A 22869-nucleotide genomic window follows, 5' to 3' on the forward strand; every position below is an offset into this window, starting at 1 on the left:
CCTGCCCACAGGGAAATGACGTCACCGACACGCATGAAAAAACTCACGCATGCGCACGAGGGTTCAAGCATGATTGGTTGAATCGCACGTCATTCAAATCCATACAGTTTAAAAAAAAATAAAAGGGTCGGTTCATTGTCTAATAGACCTTGTATATATATATATATATATATATATATATATATATATATATATATATACGTCTACATGGATGAGGTAAGCCATATCTTGATCAGTCAAATATTTGGGATTGGTTGGTATAAATGAAGTCAAGCATAGTCTAAAAAAAACACTGGTACAGACATATATGCATCTTTGCTTGTACATTTGTATCATGGTGTGTAGATCAGCCCCCTGAGGCCTTCTTTTTTCTTTTTTTAATTTTGTGGCACCCTTTGTGAGTGTGACATAACTGATAACCATCAGTTTGAAAACCAGTCACCAACACACTATGTGACAACTTTTCTTTCATAACATTTGCCTCAGTATGCAGATGAACCCAAATCAGTTATTCTGGACTCCACCTGGCTTTGCTAAATCACTTTCACATCACATTTGGTGATGCATGATGCTTCTATTTTCTGCAGATATATTTTTTTTTATTGAAGCTGTGCTAAATTTGGACTGTGTTTATTATCCCGTGTGTGTCTTTGATGAGGACTGAGCCTGACTGTGTTTCGTTTCTTCACAAAGCTCTGCCACTCTGAGTCACATTGAATTTCCTTCTTATTTATTTATTTTTGAACTGATTGTCACTGTGTTCTATCTAAAATGGATTTTTCAATATTTTACAAGATCTTCTCGTCGGATCACGTTCATGCACGGACAATTAGTTTCGGACCCAAAAGCCAAGCTGTGGGATAAAATTCCTCCCTTCAGACAGAGAAAGTGAATAATTCAGAGCCCATTCTTTTGAACAAGCTGCCAACAAATTAGCAGGAGCCCAGAGTCAGAGAGAATTAACACTGCTAACCAGTGCTCACATCCACACAGTGTCTCACATGCACGATCATGCGCACGTGAACAGCGTGCTGGATATAGAAAGAGTTGTTGGGTGTATGTGGCAGATTGGCTGCAGCTTTCAGGGAGGTGAGTTATTAAGATGTATGTGATGGTGGCGGCACCGTGGGAGAAGGTCTTCACTGCGGAGCTCGCTTCAAAATGTGAATAATTAGGACGGATTTCTGCCTTGAGGGAAAAGCCGGTAGCTGCATCCTGGAAGCACATTAGCAGGGTGTTCAGCATCCTTATGACTAAAACAAATGGCCCCTATATGCCACAGGAGATCCTCACAAGCTCTTTTATTGGTTGTGTTGTGAGCCAGAAGTGCTTCTCAGTCTCCTAATGTGCCCACATACTCTGCATACCTGAACACTGTGCTTTAATTCTGTGGGAAAAAGAGAAATGATAGCACTGTGCAGCAGGCGCGACATTAAATATTTTTGCACTTGAAATAGGCACAATTTATATTCACACCTACTTAAAACATGCTCACTTTGTTCTTGGAGTTTTGTCCTGTTTGTGGAGATGGTTTCTTTCCTGGTGATTTTGTTGGCACATTACCCTGTTTGTTGCTCCTTTGACTCATCTGAATGATCCAAAAAAATCTCCTGGATGACATATGATGCCACTTTAAGCTATTACAAAACTAGGAAACCATTACGAATCATTAAAGGGCTCTTACCATGCAAAATTAATTTTATCTATGTTTTACAGTTTAACATTGGTGGGTTTTCATTTCACACCCTCAAACTCCCCCAACTCTACGAGTATGGATGTAGAAACTTATGCTTCAAGAAAAAGTCTAATATCCCTGTCACATGTTGACGATTTAGCCAGCGTATTCTGACGGTATTAAAAAAAAACGCTGGCATACGTTGGAGTACATCTAATAAGTTAAGGGTAAGTTTTGTGTAAGAGCACGTTGACACACGCTGAAGTACGCTGATATATGTCGTAATACGCCGAGCACCTCAAAAAATTTTGGGCACACAATATTTTCGACACATGCCAGCGTATGACTCGTGCCGCATATACGGGACATAGGTTGTTGGTAAGTTATGCGATTGTTGACACACATTTCTTGTAATTTACTCACAAGTCGAAATACTCCCGTTAATGCTGTCTATTGATTAGCTGAAAGCTGCAGTACTCATGCAAACAGACTGTTTCAAATATTAAAATCATTCACACACTGAGTAAATACAAAGTCTTATTCTTACCTGTTTGTTTCAGTCGGATTCATCATCACAGCCTGATGAATACATATCCACATAAAGCCTCCTGATTTTGGAAAACGACGTCTGAAAATACTTTAATTCTTTGTCGTGGCTGCAGAAACAAGTCCCTCTGTGTTTTTCTGCTCTGGGTGTGTGTGTCTCAGCCGGCACTTTGCGCCACAGCACATCATTAATTAACATCTCAGTGTTTATAGGTATCAGTTGATTCTGACTGCACGCGATGAAAATAAATCCACTGATCCACAAAGACAAAATAAAATAATGTTAAAATGACTCTGTTTTGCCTCCTTGTGGGGTGGAGATGCTGCACAACACCGTACTTGCACTAGATGACGTGCTCATCAATATTTAAGGGTTCCATTTGCCAAAGGGTTCGTCCGGTGGTGCAAACACAACTTAACTGTTCCAACACGTATAATACCGTGCAGTACCTACCCGAACCACTTGGTGGAAACAGGTCTGTCAACATATGCTGGTTAAATCATCAACGTGTGACAGCTTCATGAATTTATCACATGTATGCCTGCTTTTTTAATACAGTTGGCATATGCTGGCTAAATCGTCAAGGTGTGACAGGGCCTTTAAACAGCTTCTGTGCTGTATGTCATGGGATTTGAGTCTGTGCTGGAAAAAAAATCAATACAGGGTTTATTTATTTGCATTTTCCACACTTTCCCAACATTTTCTGGTTTGGGTTTTAAACTCAATTATTATGCAAATAATGATTTTTTTTAAATCATTTTTTTTATATATACAGATACACCGTAAATTTTGCAGAGTAAAATGTACTCTGCTGGGATAACATTTGGTCCCAGTCCAAATAGAGTTAAATACTGTATACCCCATCACGGTGCTAAATCAACTCTATCACAATGTAAAATCAACTCTTATTGGAGTATAAACACTTAATTTGACAAGACAGCAGAGCTGATTTCACTGTATAATAGAGTGTATTTTACTCTGTTTAGATTGGGACCAAATGCTATCCCGGCAGAGTATATTTTACTCAGCAAAATTTGCTGTGTAGTCTCATTGAGACACAAAGTCTTATTGTCAACTGAGACCTGTTTCAGTCAAACATACAGCATAACAAACAGTTACAGACAGACAGAGATATAATATACAGTATCAGTATAATACAGTAAAATCAAAGTACCAAATGGAAACAGAAAAAATGGTAAAAACAGGAATAAATTTCCAGGGATTTTTCAAGTGCACATAAAGTACAGTGGAGGAAATAAGTATTTGATCCACCTACAAAGAATGGAGAGGTATGTAATTTTTATCGTAGGTACACTTCAACTGTGAGAGACAGAATCTAAAAAAAAAGATCCAGAAAATCACACTGTATGATTTTTTAAATAATTAATTTGCATTTTATTGCATGAAATACAGTAAGGAAAATAAGTATTTGAACACCCTGTGATTTTGCAAGTTCTCCCACTTAGAAATCATGGAGGGGTTTGAAATTTTCATCTTAGGTGCATGTCCACTGTGAGAGACATAATGTAAAAAAAAAAAAAAAAAAAAAATCCGGAAATCACAATGTATGATTTTTTTAATAATTTATTTGTAAGTTAGTGCTGCAAATAAGTATTTGAACACCAACCAACCAGCAAGAATTTTGGCTCACACAGACCTGTTAATTTTTCTTTAAGAAGCCCTCTTATTCTGCACTCTTTACCTGTATTAATTGCACCTGTTTGAACTTGTTATCTGTATAAAAGACACCTGTTCACACACTCCAATCTGTCCACCATAGCCAACACCAAAGAGCTGTCTAAGGACACCAGGGACAAAACTGTAGACCTGTACAAGGCTGGGATGGGCTACAGGACAACAGGCAAGCAGCTTGGTGAGAAGACAACAACTGTTATGATTATTATTAGAAAGTGGAAGAGACACAAGATGATCCAGAGGAGGCAGGGGAGAAGGTCGTGTGGTCAGATGAGACCAAAAGAGAGCTTTTTGGAATCATCTCCACTTGCCATGTTTAGAAGATGAGAACAACGCCAAGAAAACTGTCCCAACCATGAAGCATGGGGGTGGAAACATTATACTCTGGGGGTGCTCTTCTGCAAAGGGGACAGGACGACTGCACCGTATTGAAGGGAGGATGGATGGGGTCATGTATTGCAAGATTTTGGCAAACAACCTCCTTCCCTCAGTAAGAGCATTGAAGATGGGTCATGGCTGGGTCTACCAGCATGACAATGACCCCAAACATACAGCTAGGGCAACTAAGGAGGGGCTCCATAAGGAGCATTTCTATTCTCAATAGACAACCTTTAGAGGGAGCTGAAACTCCAAACCTGAAACATCTGGAGAACATCTGTATGGAGGAGTGGACCAAAATCCCCGTTGCCGTGTGTGAAAACTTGGTCAAGAACTACAGGAAACATCTGACCTCTGTAATGGCAGACAAATGTTTCTCTACCAATTGTTAAGGTCTGTTTTTCTAGGGGATCAAATACTTATTTCATGCAATAAAATGCAAATTAATTATTTAAAAATAATACAATATGATTTTCTGGATTATTTATTTTTTTTTTTTTTTTAGATTCTGTCTCTCGCAGTTGAAGTGTACCTACGGTAAAAAAAAATACAGGCCTCTCCATTCTTTGTAGGTGGAAAAACCTGCAAAATTGACAGTGGATCAAATACTTATTTCCCACACTGTATAATAGTTTGCCTGTAATAAGGTTGAAATCCCCATTAGAATAAAACTGGACAACTTCAGATCCTGTTGTACAATGTTCCAGGTTTAAGGAGGAGAGTAAGAAAAAGCCTTTTTGTTTTTAAGTACAGTGGTCAGAATATTTCCATGAGCTGAAAGATGGAACATACCAGCTTTCACAAATGGAAAACAGTCATTATTTGTTTTATATCACACCTAGATAGAGCTGTGTCATTTTAATTATTTTATTGACATTTTACTTGTAATAAGAGAGGTAGCGGTGGTGGCCAAGCAGTTAGTGGGCTTGTTTCCAGTGTGCAAGGTTCCTGGTTCAAACCCCACCCCAGCTCATTCTCCATCTAATGTGGCTTTGTGTCAGGAAGAGCATACAGCGTAAACCTTGTGCCAATTCAGCATGCAGATCCACCACGGATTTGCTGTGGTGACCCCAAGGGAGAAGCTGAAGGGACTTACTTCACTAAAAAAAAATCAACATGGGTGTTGTTGGTTATTATGTTACATGAACCTAAGTCTAACATGTAGCTTATACAATATAAAGTTACAATGTAAAGTTTAATGCATGAACACATTCAAATCATGTAGTTTTAAAATAACATGCAACAAATTAAAATCTAACTTGCTCAGTGAACATGATAAAATTATGGAAAGCATTTCCACCCAAGTAAAATGAGTTAACATAGCCAGAAACAGTTTTGCTGGGTGACATAAATATAAACTTGTTGGGTCAACATGATGAATTTGCGTTACTGTTATGTAATTGCCATGGTTCAGGCCAACTAGATTTGTAAGGGTAAATGGAAGAAAAAAACAGTAAGTCCCTTGTTTGTGCTCAGAGTCACCACAGCAAATCCAAGGTGGAGCTACATAAATTTTCCTGATCCAACATAGCAAAGTTAAGTTGACATGCAATTATACCATTTTAAAAGTAGTTGTAACTACCCTAATAAATTAAGTAACTCATAATCATATCAAACAGATTTGAATGGCCCAAGGACATTACATCAGTGTGTTACATTTACCCTAACAAGGCAGGGGTGGTAGCCAAGTGGTTAGTGGGCTTGGTTTCAATATGGAACGTTCCCGGTTCATACCCCTCTCCTGCCATGTTTCTCCATGCAACCTAGCGTCAGGAAGGGTACTTTTTTATTTTTGTTGCATTTACCTTACAAATCTAGTTAGCCTGAACCATGGTAATTGAGTAACAGAAACGCAAATTCATCATGTTGACCCAACAAATTTACATTTAGGTCTACGTTTACCTTTACAAATCAAGCTGACCTGAACCATAGTAATTAGGTAACAGTAACGCAAATTCATCATGTTGGCCCAACAAATTTACACTTAGGTCACTCAACAAAATTGTTTCTGACTAAGTTAACTCATTTCACTTGGGAGGAAATATCTTAGAGCCCCTTCACAGAATTTGGTCGATTTGCGTAGCTGCCTCATACACCTGTTGCTACAACTATTTGCACACACCAGTGGCTGAAAGACAGAGTGTGCACTGTGGGAGCTCATCAATCCCTCTCCCGGCAGGTGTCGGCCAAATTCCAGGTGACACACACGAACATCTAACACCGCTTGTTTGGCACTTAGAAAATGTGTGGCCATTCATACTATTAACATGACAACAGTCTGCAGAGAATCACTGTCGTGCTGGCAGTGAAATTTGTCTAAGTGGCCCACGACTGTGAAGTTGCCTAGTGCACATGTGGCATGCCAGAGTGTTGCCTCCCCACCCCACAACACGTGTGCATGTGTTTTGCGCACCCCCCCAACAAGTGTACGTGTGGTTCACGCATCCACCCCCCAGCACTCAAGGCATCTCTCATCTGATCACAGAGTGACATCTTGGTCAGCGCGCTGACAGGACAGGGGGCATGGCTGGCTGCCCACAGCTGTTGAGAAATATCCAGTCCTGTACATCACAGCTGCAGCACACATCCCGTATTTTGACGGACACGCGCGTGTGTGGAAATATATAAAAATATATATCGTTTTTGCAATATATATTTAGAGGAGGAGAAACGGACAGTCAGTTCATGGACACGCAGCAGGCGATCTGAATGTCACGTCTGACAGGACACATGTGTTGGGCCATAAGGGCTGTGAGCGGTGTGCCACAGGACCAGGACAACCCAACAGTATGACAAATACGCCACTTTCAGTCACATATTAGCAGAAATACGCTGTACCAAACCCTGTATGGTCAGTTATCACAGCGCTTTTTTTTTTTTTAGAAAATACATTTATTTGCTTGTTGATTTTAGCCATTTCACGCTCCTGTTATAAGACAGTGATTGTAGTGCAGTGGTAAAGCTTCCATCTGGTCAACAAAGTTTGCAGGTTCAAATCCTGTTAGTGGCATTTTTTTTTTATTTCACCAGGGTTATTTAACCACAAGCTTTTGTATTGCGTCCCCTTTTATGTATTTATATCAACCCAGTGATATTCACTAATTATACAGGTGGTTTTTATTTTATTTTCCTCCACATCAGCAGCACGATGTGGTGCACCTCATCCCATGGAACACAGTGTGAACAGCTGTGTTTCTGCTTGAAAGGCATCGTCATGTGCATGAACCGTCCTACTAGCATTATGCACACCTGCCCATCAATTCAATGTTTCGTGGTGCGCTCATACAAACTCTACCACCATGAGTCACCCTGAGCTGTATATATTCGCACTATGTGTGAAGGGGCCCTTACATAATTTTATTATGCTCACTGAGCAAGTAATTTTTTATGTGGACAACAGCGGAACCCAGGATTTCACTATGGTTGGAAGGCAGCTAGGCCGACACACTGCTGACTTCAGCAAGTGCTGCTGAGGAGCTAAGCACACTGTGTTGATGTGTTTTTATAAGAAGCTAATGGAGCCATACAATAATGTGTGAATCAGATGGCAAGCACATGCACAGATAGTACCAGAAATGCACCCATGGAATAGGACAAATACTGAATGTCATATTACATAGAATTTATGAATCAAATGACAATTTTTTGAGGGGGTGGTATCATATGAAAAATGTTTTATTTCTATGAAGTTAGTAGTTCAGCCATGAGCAAAACTAACTACTTCATTGGCATTGCAGTTCAAGTTTGTAAGCCAGTTCACTCACTCATCTTCAACCACTTATTCCAAATTGTCATGGATTTGGCCAGGTCTGGGCGCTGAGCCCTTGTTTATCCCCTTTTTGTGGTTTTCCGTCTGCTTCAGTTTTGATTTATCAGTGATTATTTTCATCATGAGTTATTCTGTTATGTTTTTCTTATCACTTTGTTACTTTCCATACTTTAGCCATTGTCCAGTTCTGTTCTAGTTTTGTTCTGCCGGTTTGTGTTTTCATTGTTTCTCTTCTAGCTTTCATCTGTTTTCTGTTATACTTTTATATCGGGTTTTGATTTCTGTTTATTAGTCTGTTCCTGTTTTATTCTGCTTTTATATTGATTTCCTGACCAGTTCTAGTTGCTTCTGTGCTCATGTTTGATTTTGGATCCTGGTGTTGTATGATATTCTGACCATGATTTACAATTTAGCTCTGCTGTGTTTTTGCCATTTGTTTCCACTTCGCACCTGCCATCATGTCTTCATTCCTTGTGTCACGCCCAGTTACTTATTTTCACTCCACGTCCTGCACCTGCCCCATGTCTTTGTTTCCCACCTTGTTTATTTTTGCTTTGTGTTTTCATTCACTCCCACTCTTGCTCCAGCTCACGTGTCTTTGTCTGTTACTTCACTTCACTCTGTGCTTTCCTTCCTTCACTATCTTGTACTCTGCACAGCCTTTGGCTCCCCTGGTCACACCCCCTTCCAGAGACTTCCGCACCTGCTTCACATCACCCTAATTTGTTTGCTCCTTATTTAAACCATCACAGTCTCACAGCGCACTGCCAGTTTGTTGTCTCGTACACATTCCAGTGCCTTTGTCAGTTCAGATTTTTGCTTTGCCGTGTATGGTACCTCTGCTTTGTTTTTCTCAACCATGCCTTTTGCCTCGTCCCGGACGTCTGTGTTGCTTGTGCCTCTGACCCCTGCTCAACTATGACTGCGTTTTTGCCTGATCCTGACTGTACCTCTGCTCCGCAGCTTGATCACATGTGTACCAAACCAGAGCCTGAAATAAAGACCATGTTTTCTCCTACACCTAAGCCTAGTCCGGGAGTTTGCATTGTGGGTCCAGCCACCATGGTAGACGGGCCTCCGCCCGGTCTGACACAAATAAGGGTCACGGGGGGCTGGAGTCTATCCCAGCAGTCATAAGGTGGGGTAGACCTTGGTTAGGATGGCAGTCTGCCACAGGGCCACATATAGACAAACACATTCACAACCACACACACACCTATGGACAATTTAAAGTCTATAATACACCTAACCTGCATGTCTTTGGATGTGGGAGGAAGCTGGAGCACCCGGAGGGAACCCACACAAACACGGAGAGAATTTGCAAAACTCCACACAAAAAGGCCACAAGTTGGAATTGATCCCATGACCTTCTTGCAGTGAGGCAACAGTAAGGGCAGAATGGTGGCTCAGTGGTAAGCCGGTTCAGTGAAATTTAAATTTAAATGTGCCAACATCACTTGATAATGTGAGTTGAGTTTATTTATGTTTTTAAGGCAAAAAGTTTTTACAGTGTATAACATGAGCACTAAATCCTGGATTTTACTGCCAGAAGCTGTTTTTTGTCTATAGGCTTTAAGTATATAATGTTAATAATTTCTGGCTGCTGATTCAGAAATATTTTATGCACATCAGGCTGATGTTGAACTCTGGTTTTGACAGGCGGGTTGGTCAAAAATGGTTGGACACAAATCCAAGGCTCATACAAAAAGCTCTGGTTAGTAAAAGGCCTTAGTGGTGTGGCTAGCATAGGTCGGTGCACAGGTAGGCAGTCCAAAAAACTCAGCAGTACAAAAATCATCAGGCTAAAGGCATGGTCGTTCAAACAGGCAGGAGGTCAGGAATACAACGAGGCAGGCAGGACTATGGAACATGAAGAAACAGAGCTGGAGAGAAGGCACAAGGCGCATCAATCTGGCGAGGAACTACTGCACCCAGTGAACCTTATATAACCCAGATGATTAGCAGCAAATCAGGGACAGGTGTGCGTGGAAAGCACCAGAACAAGGGCATGGTCAGAGAGAGAGATGCCCACCACCAAGAACCCAGGGACAGATAAGAGAGCCAGAGACAGACAGACCCAAGCAGAAAAACCCAGTGAGAGAATAAACACAGAAAACCAAAGAATCAAAGAAAATAACAAAACAGACCAAAAAATAAAACAGACCAACAGACAAAATCTCAAACCCTGACAGGTTTCTGAAGTGTGAAGCAGATGAGAGTTCAAGACTCCACCTTGATGAGACGCTAGTCAGTCACAGGTTATTGCTGAGCCACAACTAATACCCATATGCACATAGTTAGTATAATTTGTAACTTTTTACCAATCCAAAATGTTATAGGAATTGAGTATTAAAATACGAGGTCTATTAGATAAGAAACTGACGCTTTTATTTTTTTTTAACTATATGGATTTGAATGACGTGCGATTACACCAATCATGCTTGAACCCTCGTGCGCATGCGTGAGTTTTTTCACGCATGTCGGTGACATCATTTCCCTGTGGGCAGGCCTTGAGTGAGATGTGGTCCAGCCCTCTCGGCTGAATTCCTTTGTTTCACACGCTGCTTGAGACGGCGCGTGTTGCTTTATCAAAATTTTTTCTGGACCGGTGAGGAATATCCGAGTGGACACTATTCGAGAAATTAAGCTGGTTTTCGGTGAAAAGTTTCACGGCTGATGAGAGATTATGGGGTGTTTCTGTCAGTGTAAGGACTTCCCACGGAGCGGGACGTCGCGCAGCGCTTCCAGGCGCCGTCGTCGGCCTGTTTCGACCTGAAAACATCCTAATTTAAGGCTTAATTCACCCAGGATGTCGTGAGAGAACAGATTCGCCGAGTCGTCACGGAAACGACTCGGCGAATCTGTATGCGCCGCGACAGGAAAAACACCTCCGTGTTGAAAACCATTTGTAAAATTCAGGCGGCTTTTGATGGCTTTCAACAAGTGAGTAACTGAGAAATTGTTTAACAGCTTGGACATGTTCCAACTTGCCCGTTAAGGTTTCCAACGGAGGTGTTTTTCCTGTCGCGAACCCCCACGGTTGGGTCCGGCCCGACATGCGACTCTGCCCGCACGTTCTTTCATTACAAAATGTCCGTTAACAATGGAATGTCCAAATAAACTCCTCATGCCGACTTCTTCTGAAAGTTCTCTGTTCTCTGACGACTTCCTGGGTCAACAGAGCCTGAAATGTGGAAGTTTTCAACTTGAAACGGCGAGACGCTGCCGCCTCGAAGCGCAGATCACCGTCAGGCACCGTGGGCCGTCCTTACGGCGACACTACCAGACCAAAATCTCTCATCAGCCGTTAAAATTTTTACCGAAAACCAGCTGAATTTATCGAATGGTGTCCACTCAGTTGTGCCTTACAGTTTTGAAAAAATTTTGATCAAAGCAGCAGTCTCTGAGCCATTCCTAAACAATGAAAAAATCGACGAGAGGGTGGGCGACTCCTCACTCAAAGACTGCCCACAGGCGAATGACGTAACCGACAAGCGTGAAAAAACTCTCGCATGCCTATGAGGGTTCAAGCATGTCTGATGAATCACACGTGATTCAAATCCATATGGTTTTTGAAAAAAATAATGTCGGATACTTTTCTAATAGACCTCATACATCACAAAGTACCTCAGATGATACAGAAGTTCTTTTTTTTTTTTTTTTTTTATGGAGGACATACGTCAAACATCCCATGACAACCCTGCTTCTTAGGTCTTGAGATAAGGGGTCACACTAAGAGTCAAACACAACTTAAATCCTCTCCGGCCCCATCTGCTTGGTCACTCAAGGGTTTCTTTTTCTTTCCTTTTATCACTGTTGATTGATGTCATTCTCTGTGCACATTAATCAAATTCTGAAAGCCCTGAGGGAAAATTGTTTAAAATGCACATATGAAGAATACATTATGAGTTCAAGTCTTTACTTTTCTCCACGAGTACGTTTGTTCACCAGATTATTTAAATGTTCCACTCTTTCTTAAATGTGTCTCATTCTCATCCAAATACAAGCCAGGATTCAATAAATGATTTTACAAACACTTTTAACAGTTCATTATTTAAAGAAATCACAATAAAAGAGACCATTTGAAAGACCCTTCTGGGTGAAATTATTTCTATTCCAATATTGAGACTTACCACGACACACCAAAATTACATGTCAGTGGTTTGTTTCATGACCAGAATAAATCCTGACCAGTTTGCTTTTCTGTCTGTTTTTTTTTTTTTTTTTGTACACAGAAAAGTCAGTTTGCTTCATAGTTATTGCGGTTTTTCTTTGTGGTTTGGATGATATTTGCTTGTCTTTGCCCGTGGTAATGTCAGCCGCAGATTATTATGTTGGGATGCAGTACATGTTAGATCTAACAATATCCAGGATGACATCTCAAACATGAGAAACTCACATAAATAAAACTCAAAGTGATGCAGTGTTTTAGCCTGTGGTGTGTTCTCAGCTGAATGCGTCAGACACAACGCTGGAGTATCACGGTGTGTGCGTGTGCTGTCTCGCAGCGTAGCCAGAGCTGGGTGGACACCACTGATGTGTCGGCTGCATGGGGATGGTGTGTGATGGTTTGGGCTTGGCCCATGAGGATGAACCTCACAGAGCAATAAATCCAGCAGAGGCCTGATGAGACACCTTCACAGGCTGGAATCACAGCAGGTCTGACAGGAAGGAATCTCATTCATTGTGATATTCATTATTCAGATGAGGATGTTCAACTTTTTATGTTGCTGACAGTGTTGGTAAAAGTGTCAACCCTGACCCGAGGTTATCAGTTGACCAAAGGTCACAATGATGCCACACGATTCTGCTCACTTGACTGATCTGTAAAAGTGACTCACTCCATTTTCCTTTAATTCATCAGTCCTATGTTGGCCCTGAGGCCCATTGGTGGCCATGCCTATCTTATCAAATACTAGGGCAACAACAACTCATAGGGGGTGTCCTAAATAAGAGAAGACTTTTCAATAGAGAACTTTTGGAACTTTGATAATGTTACTGGAGCACTGAATAGTTAATACTATGAAAAAAAACAAGCAAACAAAAAACATACAGGTGTACAGTTCTTGATAAACATATAGAAAAAAAATCATAAGCTAAACATTCACATGCTACATTCTTCCACAACACTAGGTGGCAGCATTAACTCATAACCAAAGAAGTGAGTACATGATCACAGGTTGGTGTTCGCCTGATTGTATTTGCTCCCTAACACACCTCCTCCGGTGCCTACGGGTTCGCCTGCTGCAGGGTCGTCAGCCAGGTACCACCAATCTTTGACGTTTCACCCCTTCGAACCTGGAACGTCTCCTGGTGGTGGGGCAGCAACTGGGACGTCTCCCAGTCGCCCCCTGCAGCCTGGCCTTGAGCTAGGCTGTGCCCCAGCATGTAGCCTTCCTTTTAAGCCAAAGCCAGAAGCTACTTCTCACCGGTTCCTCTGCCAGGTCTTTCGTTGCTTTTCGGAGAACTGCCCCGCACACACCCACCTCCCTCAGGAGGTGGATGGCTGATGTTCCCACGTAGCCACGGCAACCAACCTCCACAGGGTAAATAGTGGAGGAACACTATTTACCCTGGGGGAGAGTTGCTATTGTGGCTGTATCCCGATTTAGAGTCTGCACCCCTCTAAGATCTGTGTTTCACAAAACTATTCAAGATTCAGGACATCAGAGTCAGCAGCGGCCAGAACAAATAATTCTGAAATGAGACGGTCGAGCATTATACTGTTGTGTCATTAGTTTTTTCCAATCCCTACCCCATTGCCTGGCTACTATGATAACTGCACACAACAAGCTTGCGTAGTGGGTGCAACTCATAGCTTACTAATCATTTTTACCCAAGGCCATCAAATATGACCATTGGGTATTGCGAAGGATTTGCGCCTGTCCTTCCATCTGTCTATGGTCAGCGTAAGTCCAGTCCTATTACAACGAGAGTCTTCAAATTTACAGGGAACATTCTTGGGACACAGACCTTGACAAGTTCAAAGATGGATAATCTTGACCTATTTTAAGAGGTTAAAATGTCACATTCTGTTTCATATTTTTATGCTATGAATCATGCAAATCTGTTTTTTTGTTTGTTTGTTTTTGGGGGGGTTTTTTTGTTTTGTTTTGGGTTTTTATGAGGGGTAGGGGTGTCAGCCAATCAGAGTACAGCAGCACCATGACGTTACTGACTGGTCTCTCTCTGGTGCTCTAAAACTGCTTTGTTTAGGTGTAAATATGCTGAACAAAAATATAAACGCAACACTTTTGTTTTTACTCCCATTTTTCATGAGCTGAACTCAAAGACCTAAAACATTTTTTATATACACAAAAGACCTATTTCTCTCAAATATTGTTCACAGATCTGTCTGAATCTGTTAGTGAACACTTCTCCTTTGCCATGATAAAACAGCATGATTATTGCATAGGTGTGCCTTAGGCTGGCCACAATAAAATCATAAAACTGGTGTGATCGGTGGATTAAGGTCCTGCCAATGGTATAGGCCATTCCTCTTTGTGCCAACTTGTGAAATATGCGAAACGCTCGTTTCTGTATTTTTGACACAGAAAAGCCAGACTGGTGTCAAAACGTTCTCTGGAGCTTGACGCTGAAAAATTGGCCCAGAAACCTTGAATTTTTTTACTTTGTTTACAAGTTTCTTGACTTTGAGTTTGGCCATATGTGATGCAATTGAACTAATGGTGGGTTTTCTCATGAATGGGATTACCAAATGGCATAAAATTTGCCAGATTGGTAGAACACAGAACAACCTGGCCACATAGAGAAAACCAGTAGGAGGTGTTAGAAATAATAAATATGTTTTGACATAAACACATTGTAATAACTTGTGATGTGTCAGCCACACATAGGAAACCTTCATGCTGTTGTAATCAGTGGAGGAAGCTCTTTCCAAAGATATAGGCCACGCCCATTTGTGCCAGGGCCAGCCCAAGCCTTTATGGGGCCTTAAGCAGAATTTCATTTGGGGGCCCCCCTACCATCACCTCAGCACCAGATGCCTCATTATTCCATAGGCGACACTGTTATGTGTGTAACGTACCCACAATCATTAGCATTATTTGTAATTATCTTACATCATACAGGTGTCATTCTTGTTTTTAACCATAAAGGGGCAGCAAACTCATAAATATGTTTTAATTAACTTCTACATACAGAGTGATGTATAAGTATGGCTCATTAATTTAACTATTTGAAAGTAACATCAGCAGGCAGGAGACTGCATTTATAGAAAACATGTTAAATAGTTTAATTTCTTTCAGATGTGCAATGGTGTGCAAAATGTTCAATATCCAAATACAAAATAATGTTGAACTTTCCTACTCTGCCCCTGGACCATGGTTCAGGAGCGTAGGGGAAAACATTCGGTTGTCCTCCAGGGCTGAACTACTGTAGCTTTAGGTTCAACAACCCAATCGGCTCTGCACGGCAGCCAGTGAACAGATGGACGGACACACTTTACCCTTCTAAGCCTTATTTTTATTACGGCAGTTATTAACCGAACACTTCTTCCGCAAAGTCACACTTTTCTTTTTTTTTTTTTGATATTTTTCTCTCTCCCTGCTAACCTGCTGCGTTCCACACTCATCTCCTCCCGCTCAGCCCGCCACACACGCACACACTGACGTCATCACAGCATGCAGAGCTCTCTCTTTTAAAGGGGAAGACTCCTCAGTATTAGCTGCTCTCATAACACTACCCCCACTATGGATGGCAATTTACATATTTCCACTCCAAGAAAGTACACATACAAGCACATCATGGCAGAGCACGAACCTGGAAGTATAAACGAGATTAGTATCACCCGTCGCGTGGCTAAAACCCTTCCATCTGGGGCTCTTTGTTAGCAGTTAGCCGACCATTTCAGGGCGGGACATTTGTAACACTCAACCCTAACCTGAACAGCAAAATAACAGCAAATGCAATATCAGTGCAAAAGTCAAAACACTCCATTCTCGGAACTCTTTTTTTTTTCAAGTGCTTACAACCTGTGCACTTTTTTTTTTTTTTTTTTTAAGAAAACCCTGTTTATGAATGATGAATTCAGTCAACCCACTCACCAAACCGGACCGGCGACCTTCGCTGGCGAATCGGCCTCCAACAGTTATGGCCCTGCTGACGTTCCACACCCCGCCCCCACTGTCCTGAGAGTCAAGGGGAGCAGCCGAGTCCGGAGGCAGGGTGGAGGGAATAGGTGTGGTGACCATGGCTGGATCTGAAGAGTTGCAGTCGGGGGCCTTGCCAGCTGCGGTGTTGATGCTGTCGAACAGTTGAGTCAAACCAAGGGTATAGTCTGCAGGATCCTCGCTCAACGTCGGGGGGTGACACCTCCACAGGTGCCCAGTTGCAAGCCCGTTCCAGAGCCCAAGTGTTGTCCAGTAGGTCACGGCAGCGGTATGGCTTCAATTGATCATGGTGAGCTACCTTCACTTTGGTCTTCGAGCCTTTCTGGATGCGATACACCAGATCGTCCAAATGCCCCAAGATGAAGTAAGGGCCCTCATAGGATGGCAGGAATTTCTTAACCCTGTTCCTGACTTTCCGGGTGCCCTTGATTAGATACCACACAGCGTCGCCAATCTGGTACTGTGTGCAGCAGCAGTTTTTGTAATATTGTCTCTTTGCACGTTGCACCGACTCACCAAGGACGTCCCTGGCAATTTGATGAGCTAGTTCCAGGCGCTCTCGGGTCTGTTGGACAAATTCGGGGACTGAGGGGGCTGTATCAGTGCTTGGGGGCAGGCCAGCCACCAGATCCACCGGTTCGCTCACTTCCCGGCCAAACATCATGAAGTTGGGAGTGAAACCAGTTGCGCTGTGCTTTGTTGCTCTGTAGGCCATTACAGCATAGGGGATCATGAGGTCCCAGTCCCAATGGCAGCGCTCAGCCGTAGTCGCTAGTATCTTTAACAAGGTGGTGTTACATCTCTCAACTTGGCCATCAGACTGAGGTCGAAAGGGTGTGGTGCGTGTCTTCTCAATGCCGAACAATTTGCACATTTCCTGGAACACCTCTGATTCGAAATTTCAGCCTTGGTCACTGTGCAGTGTCTGTGGCACTCCATAACGGCACACCCAGTCTGAGGCCAACACTCTGGCCACAGTCACAGCCTGCTGGTCAGGCAGGGGAAAAGCTTCCACAAACTTTGTGAAATAGTCCTGAATCATAAGCACAAATGACTGTTTACGCTCTGTCTCATTCAATGGTCCCATGATGTCCAAGGCAATGCGTTCCAATGGGGGCTCCAACTCTGACAGTGCCCATAGGTGCCTGCGGTGTCTTCTGGGGCCTGGCTTTGGCTGCACAGCTGATACAGGTACTGCACCAGAGGTAACGTCCTCTCTCATTCTGTAACAGTAGTATCGGGTCTGCAGGCGAGCTACAGTCCTTTCCACCCCAAAGTGTCCCCCCACCTGCCCCTCATGCATCTGTCTCATGACATCTGATCGAAGGGCCTGAGGGAGTACAACCTGTGGGTAGAACTGGGTATCATCTAGGTAGTAGAAACGCCTGACCAGTATCCCATCTCTGATGTAGAGCCGCTTCCACTGGCTCCAATATGTCTTTGTGGCTGGGCTGTGCGCTGAGACTGTTAGCCAGAGTGGCCATTCTTCACTGGCCTCCATCCATGCCCTGATAGGTGCAATATCTGGATCAGCCTTCTGAGCCTGCTGCAGCTCCTCTGCAGACCAACCACTGAACAGCTCAGTTATTCGCCTCAGACCTACAGATTCTTTCACGAAACCCAGAACCATGCACATCAGCTGGGATTTCCTTGTGTGCCCCCACTGGATTTGCTACTGTGGGAGCTGTGGGTCCCTCTACCCCCACTGGGCTCAACATCACCTGGTTGATGTCAGAGTCCAAGTCGCACTGCACAGCTTGATGACTGACATTCTCCGAGTAAAGGGAAGGGTCTGGAAGCCTACATGGACAATACTGGCGGCATGGTCTCCTAGAGAGGCTATCAGCATTTGTGTGCGACCGGCCGGGGCGATGGACAATTTCCAAGTCGTATTCAGCAAGCCTTTCCAACCACCTGGCGAGCTGTCCCTCAGGTTCTTTCAGCCTTGTGAGCCACCAAAGACTGGAGGGCCGCCCCAGGAGATACTGCCGAAAATGTCTTGTGAACTCCACCATGGCCAGCAGCTCACGCCGTGTGGTGCAGTAATTCCGCTCAGTTTTTGACAACTTGCGACTCCCATATGCTAATACGTGCTCTTTGCCCTGCTGGGTTTGTGAAAGCACAGCACCGATGCCCACATCGCTCGCATCAGTGTCCAGTATCATGTCACCTTGGTCAAGTGGATAGCCCAGGACAGGTGCTGTGGTCAGCCGGTGTTTGAGTTCATCAAATGCTGCCTGGCATTCTGCACTCCACTGAAACCGGGCATATTTCTTATTAAGGGCACGGAGGGGTTCAGCCACAGCAGCAAAGTCTTTCACAAAACGCTGATAGTATGAGGCAAGGCCTACAAACTGACGTACCTCCTGGGTTGATCTAGGTGTTGGCCACTCTTTCACCTTCTGGATCTTGCTGGGGTCAGTGGCTACACCATCCTCTGAAACGATGTGGCCCAAGTAGGCCACCTGACGGCGGAAGAGACAACATTTGTCAGGTTTTAACTTCAGGTTGTCCTGGCAAAGACGGTCAAAAACCTGGCCTAAACGCTGCAACATCTCTGCCACATTCCTGCCCAGCACAATTATGTCATCCAAGTACACCAGGCAGGTCTCCCACTGTATACCAGTCAGGACATGGTCCATCAGCCGCTGGAATGTTGCTGGTGCATTGCACAGTCCAAACTGCATGACATTCCACTCAAAAAGTCCTTTTCTGGTGCAGAAGGCGGCTGCCGTACGTGCCCTGGGGGTCAACTCGACCTGCCAGTAGCCGGAAGCGAGGTCCAGTGTATTGAACCATTTGGCGGTAGAGAGGGTGTCGAGTGTGTCTTGGATGCGGGGCAGCGGATTTGCATCCTTGATGGTGGTGTCATTTAGGGCTCTGTAGTCTATGCAGAGATGGTACGTCCAATACTTTTTACGCACCATCACTATTGGGGAAGCCCAACTGCTATGGCTGCGGCGGGCCACTCCCGCCTCTAATCCGTCCTGAATTTGCTTGTCTGCACTTTGTTGTTTTTCAGCTGCCATCCGACGTGGTGGCTGCTTAACTGGAGTGCCAGGTCGGGTTACAATGTCATGCTGCACCAGGCCGGTGCAGCAAAGGTCACTGGGGCCAGTGGAGAACATGCTCGCATAAGTGCGTAGGAGCTGGGCTAGCTGGAGCCGCTCTTCTGGTTTAAGTTCAGTGGAGCTCTGGGCATGGAGCTCTTGTAGGTGTGGGGGAACAGCAATGGTGCAGCTGTCAGCTTGCTCAACCTGATCTGTGACTTATGTGGGCTGTACAGCTTTGACAGGGTGGAGAAACCCCACAATGGCCCCTTTCTTTACAGTAACCGCGGTATTGCCAGGGTTAAAACAATGGAAGGGCACTGCTTTGGAGGGTTGAGCATCCACCAAGACACGGGCCCAGCATTACTTCCCCTCTAACTCCTTCCCCTTTGCAAGGGTGGCCTCGAACCAGATACTCTTGTCCAGGTTCTAGCACCACAGTTCGTGACACTCTTACTGCATTTGACCTTGAACCTTTTTCCCCTTGAAAATAAGGTACTGTCTCACCAAAGAGCACTATCTTCTGATTTTCATAGTCCAGATGTGCTTTGGCTTGAACCAAGAATGGGTGGCCCAGCAGAGCATCGTTAGTGGCTACATCAGCCACTAGGAAGTGCACACTCACTTCATGGCGATTGATCTGTACAGCCTCACCGAGCACAGGCACATCACCAGGCCCGATACCAAGCAGAGTCTTTGTGATTGACTGCTGGAGTGGAGGCCGCTCGGCAGGGTGGAAGGCACTGTAATAGAACAGTGGTAGCACACTTTTCTGAGCCGCACTGTCCAGCACAGCACACACATCCAGGTTATGCACTCTCATGTAGATGCTCATTTCTTGACTTGGTGCTTTTAGGTGAAGCACAGCAGGGCTCTGGGTTTTGGGGGAACTTGTTGAAGCTTGGGCTTGTTAGCGTTCTTTGGTGAGGGGCAATTTCTCCTCATGTGACCCCACCCTGAACAACTGTGACAACAAATCTCCTCCCAGTTCATGTTTTTACGGCCCCTCCCCTTATTTGGCACATATTTTAAGTAAAAGGAAGGCTGCAGGAAATTGTAAACTGGTTGGTCAGGAGGTCTGGGTTCCCAACTGGCTGCTTGTGGGGCCACAGGAGGTCTTAGCCACTCCTCTTCCTCTGCACCTTCCCTGATGGACAGCAGTGCGGGTCCTCTTCTCGTTCATGGTAGGTGCCCCTGAGTGCATGAGGCCTGTGACATATGCCCCTGCGCGTTTGGTGGTCTCATAACGGTGGGCTATATGGTAGGCTCGGGCTAGTGTTTGTGGCTGTTACTCTAACAGTTTCTGTACCATTTCTGTATCTCCTACAGCATTAATGAAGACTTCAACACCAATGGAATCCTGCTCAGTCTCAGTCCTGTTGCTGTAGGCAAGGGACACTTTCTCATAGATGTCATCCCTCAAGACATAAAAGCCTCACCCGGTTTGCGGATGCGCCGTCTCAGCTCGACAGCCACTTCAGCTGCATTCTCTGAAGACGGGCCATATGCAGTCTCCATTTCCTCCACCAAGCGGCAGTAATCCCACTGTGATGAGCGGGGATTTCTGTGTACTACCGCTCCTGCTGCACCCACCAGACAAAACTTTAGCTGGATGGCTTTAGTCTTTTCTGACCAGTAATTCGCTTTAGCACAACTTTCAAACCGGTGCAGGAACTCTTTCCATGGGGTGGTGCCATCATATTGACCGGGACGTAAGGTTGGAACTTGTTCTCTCTGATCGCAATCATCCTCACTTTCTGATGAAACCTGGTGATGTGCATGCCGAGACTGATGTGTACATGATTTTGGCCGCACAGATTTGGGTGAAAGGCTCTTTAGCTGCACAGTCTGACTGGGCTTTTGCTCTGGTGAAGGTTCACAGTCAAAGTCCAGTGGTATGTTACAGTACGGAGCCTGCAGCCCTGGGCCTGTGGGGCATGGGGGGTTACATGCAACTGGTGTACTCTGGCAGAACCTCCACATATGGGCAGAAGGGAAAGGTTTTGCGTAGGCAGCAGTTGAAGGCGTAGCTGCATGCGGCATTTGGTGGTTATATGCATGGTGACATGTTGCTTTATACCGTACATCACAGTCATGGAAACAGTACTTTTGGTCAGTGAAGGGGTTTGTGCTGGAAAACTGGGACACATGTGAGTTTGTGTCCCTCCTTGCCTCATTCTCAAATGGCTCCTCTTCACAGAAAAGGGATTCACACTTCCAGGTCTCTCATTCAGCCTCACCTACATTATCCTCTTGCTGTCCTCCAACTGCAGTCCCCGTCATGAACGGGTTGGAATAATTCATTTCATCCCCAGTAATGCAACTTGTGTTTGCATCAGCAGGCCGGCAGCTAGCGGCTACTGTTTTACTTAGCATCTTGGGCTTGCTAGTCAGATAGCAATTATATATCAATATAATATATCAATTTGCTATTAATCGCTCACCACTGCTGTCTTATGTAACTCCAAGGTCCTTTCGTGGTCGCCAATGTTGAACTTTCCTACCTCAGCCCCTGGACCGTGGTTCAGGAGCGTAGGGGAAAACATTCGGTGTCCTCCAGGGCTGAACTACTGTAGCTTCAGGTTCAACAACCCAATCGGCTCTGCACGGCAGCCAGTGAACAGATGGACGGACACACTTTACCCTTCTAAGCCTTATTTATATAACGGCAGTTATTAACCGAACCACTTCTTCCGCAAAGTCACACTTTTCTCTTTTTTTTTTTATATTTTTCCTCTCTCCCTGCTAACCTGCTACGTTCCACACTCGTCTCCTCCCACTCAGCCCGCCCACACATGCAAACACTGACGTCAATCACAGGCATGCAGAGCTCTCTCTCTTAAAGGGGAAGACTCCTCAGTATTAGCTGCTCTCATAACAATAGAATCAAATGACATTCACATTATCTTACAGAAAAATAAAGTTGTAATCAAAAATAAATACTTAAATAATAAATACAATACTTAAATAATCTCCAAAATGAACATAGAAATCCACAACATAACAGTAATGTGTGTGCATAGCAATGCACAAACATTGCACTGGGGGCTATTGCTTTAACTTTGGCCTGCAAACCATTGAGAGCTGGAGCAACTTTTCCACACCTTTTGCACCAAATTAATCTGAGGAGTGATCTGCCCTGCTGTTTAACTCTAAGTTTTTCTTCATAAGGAAGACTATCAAATGGCTTCGCCAAAATCCGGTCCATAACATTCAAATTGTCTGCCATTATGTGCAGCTTGCTACCTAGCTAGCTCGCTAGCTGGGACTGGTGCGAGGCTAGTGTGAAGTTTGTCCGTCTGTGAGTGCTTTGTGACGGTGGAGGAGCTCAGCAGCACCCGCTGCTCGGTAGGGACAAAAACTGCGATAGAAGTCAGAAAGAGTGATAGAAGTCAGTCTCCAAACACAAGCAGCTACAAAAAAAAAACAAAAAACAGCAAAAATAGAAGCTCGATTTGTCGCTACTCGTTTTTAACAAAGAAAATGCCGCTAAGAGGATTCAACTCCGGTTCAACTCAGAACAGAATGAAAATGCTCCCACGGATGTTTACGCCAAAAGATCGCTGATTCGCTCATTTCGCTGTCAATCAAAAAGGGATTCAGCCTCAGGACAGATCATCCAA

The 22869-nt window shown here is 44.1% G+C and overlaps 1 protein-coding gene across 1 annotated transcript; it reads right to left on the reverse strand.

Annotated features, from left to right (window-relative positions):
• Positions 1-16221: 16221 nt before the first annotated feature.
• Positions 16222-20081, reverse strand: LOC117513403. The gene is given in 5 exon segments (XM_034173587.1): positions 16222-17310; positions 17312-17419; positions 17485-17753; positions 17824-19404; positions 19754-20081. Coding segments are annotated over 5 exon segments (3375 nt in total).
• Between the last annotated feature and the right edge of the window lie 2788 nt (positions 20082-22869).

The sequence above is a fragment of the Thalassophryne amazonica genome, chromosome 7 (assembly GCF_902500255.1).
Source record: "Thalassophryne amazonica chromosome 7, fThaAma1.1, whole genome shotgun sequence".
NCBI lineage: Eukaryota > Metazoa > Chordata > Actinopteri > Batrachoidiformes > Batrachoididae > Thalassophryne > Thalassophryne amazonica.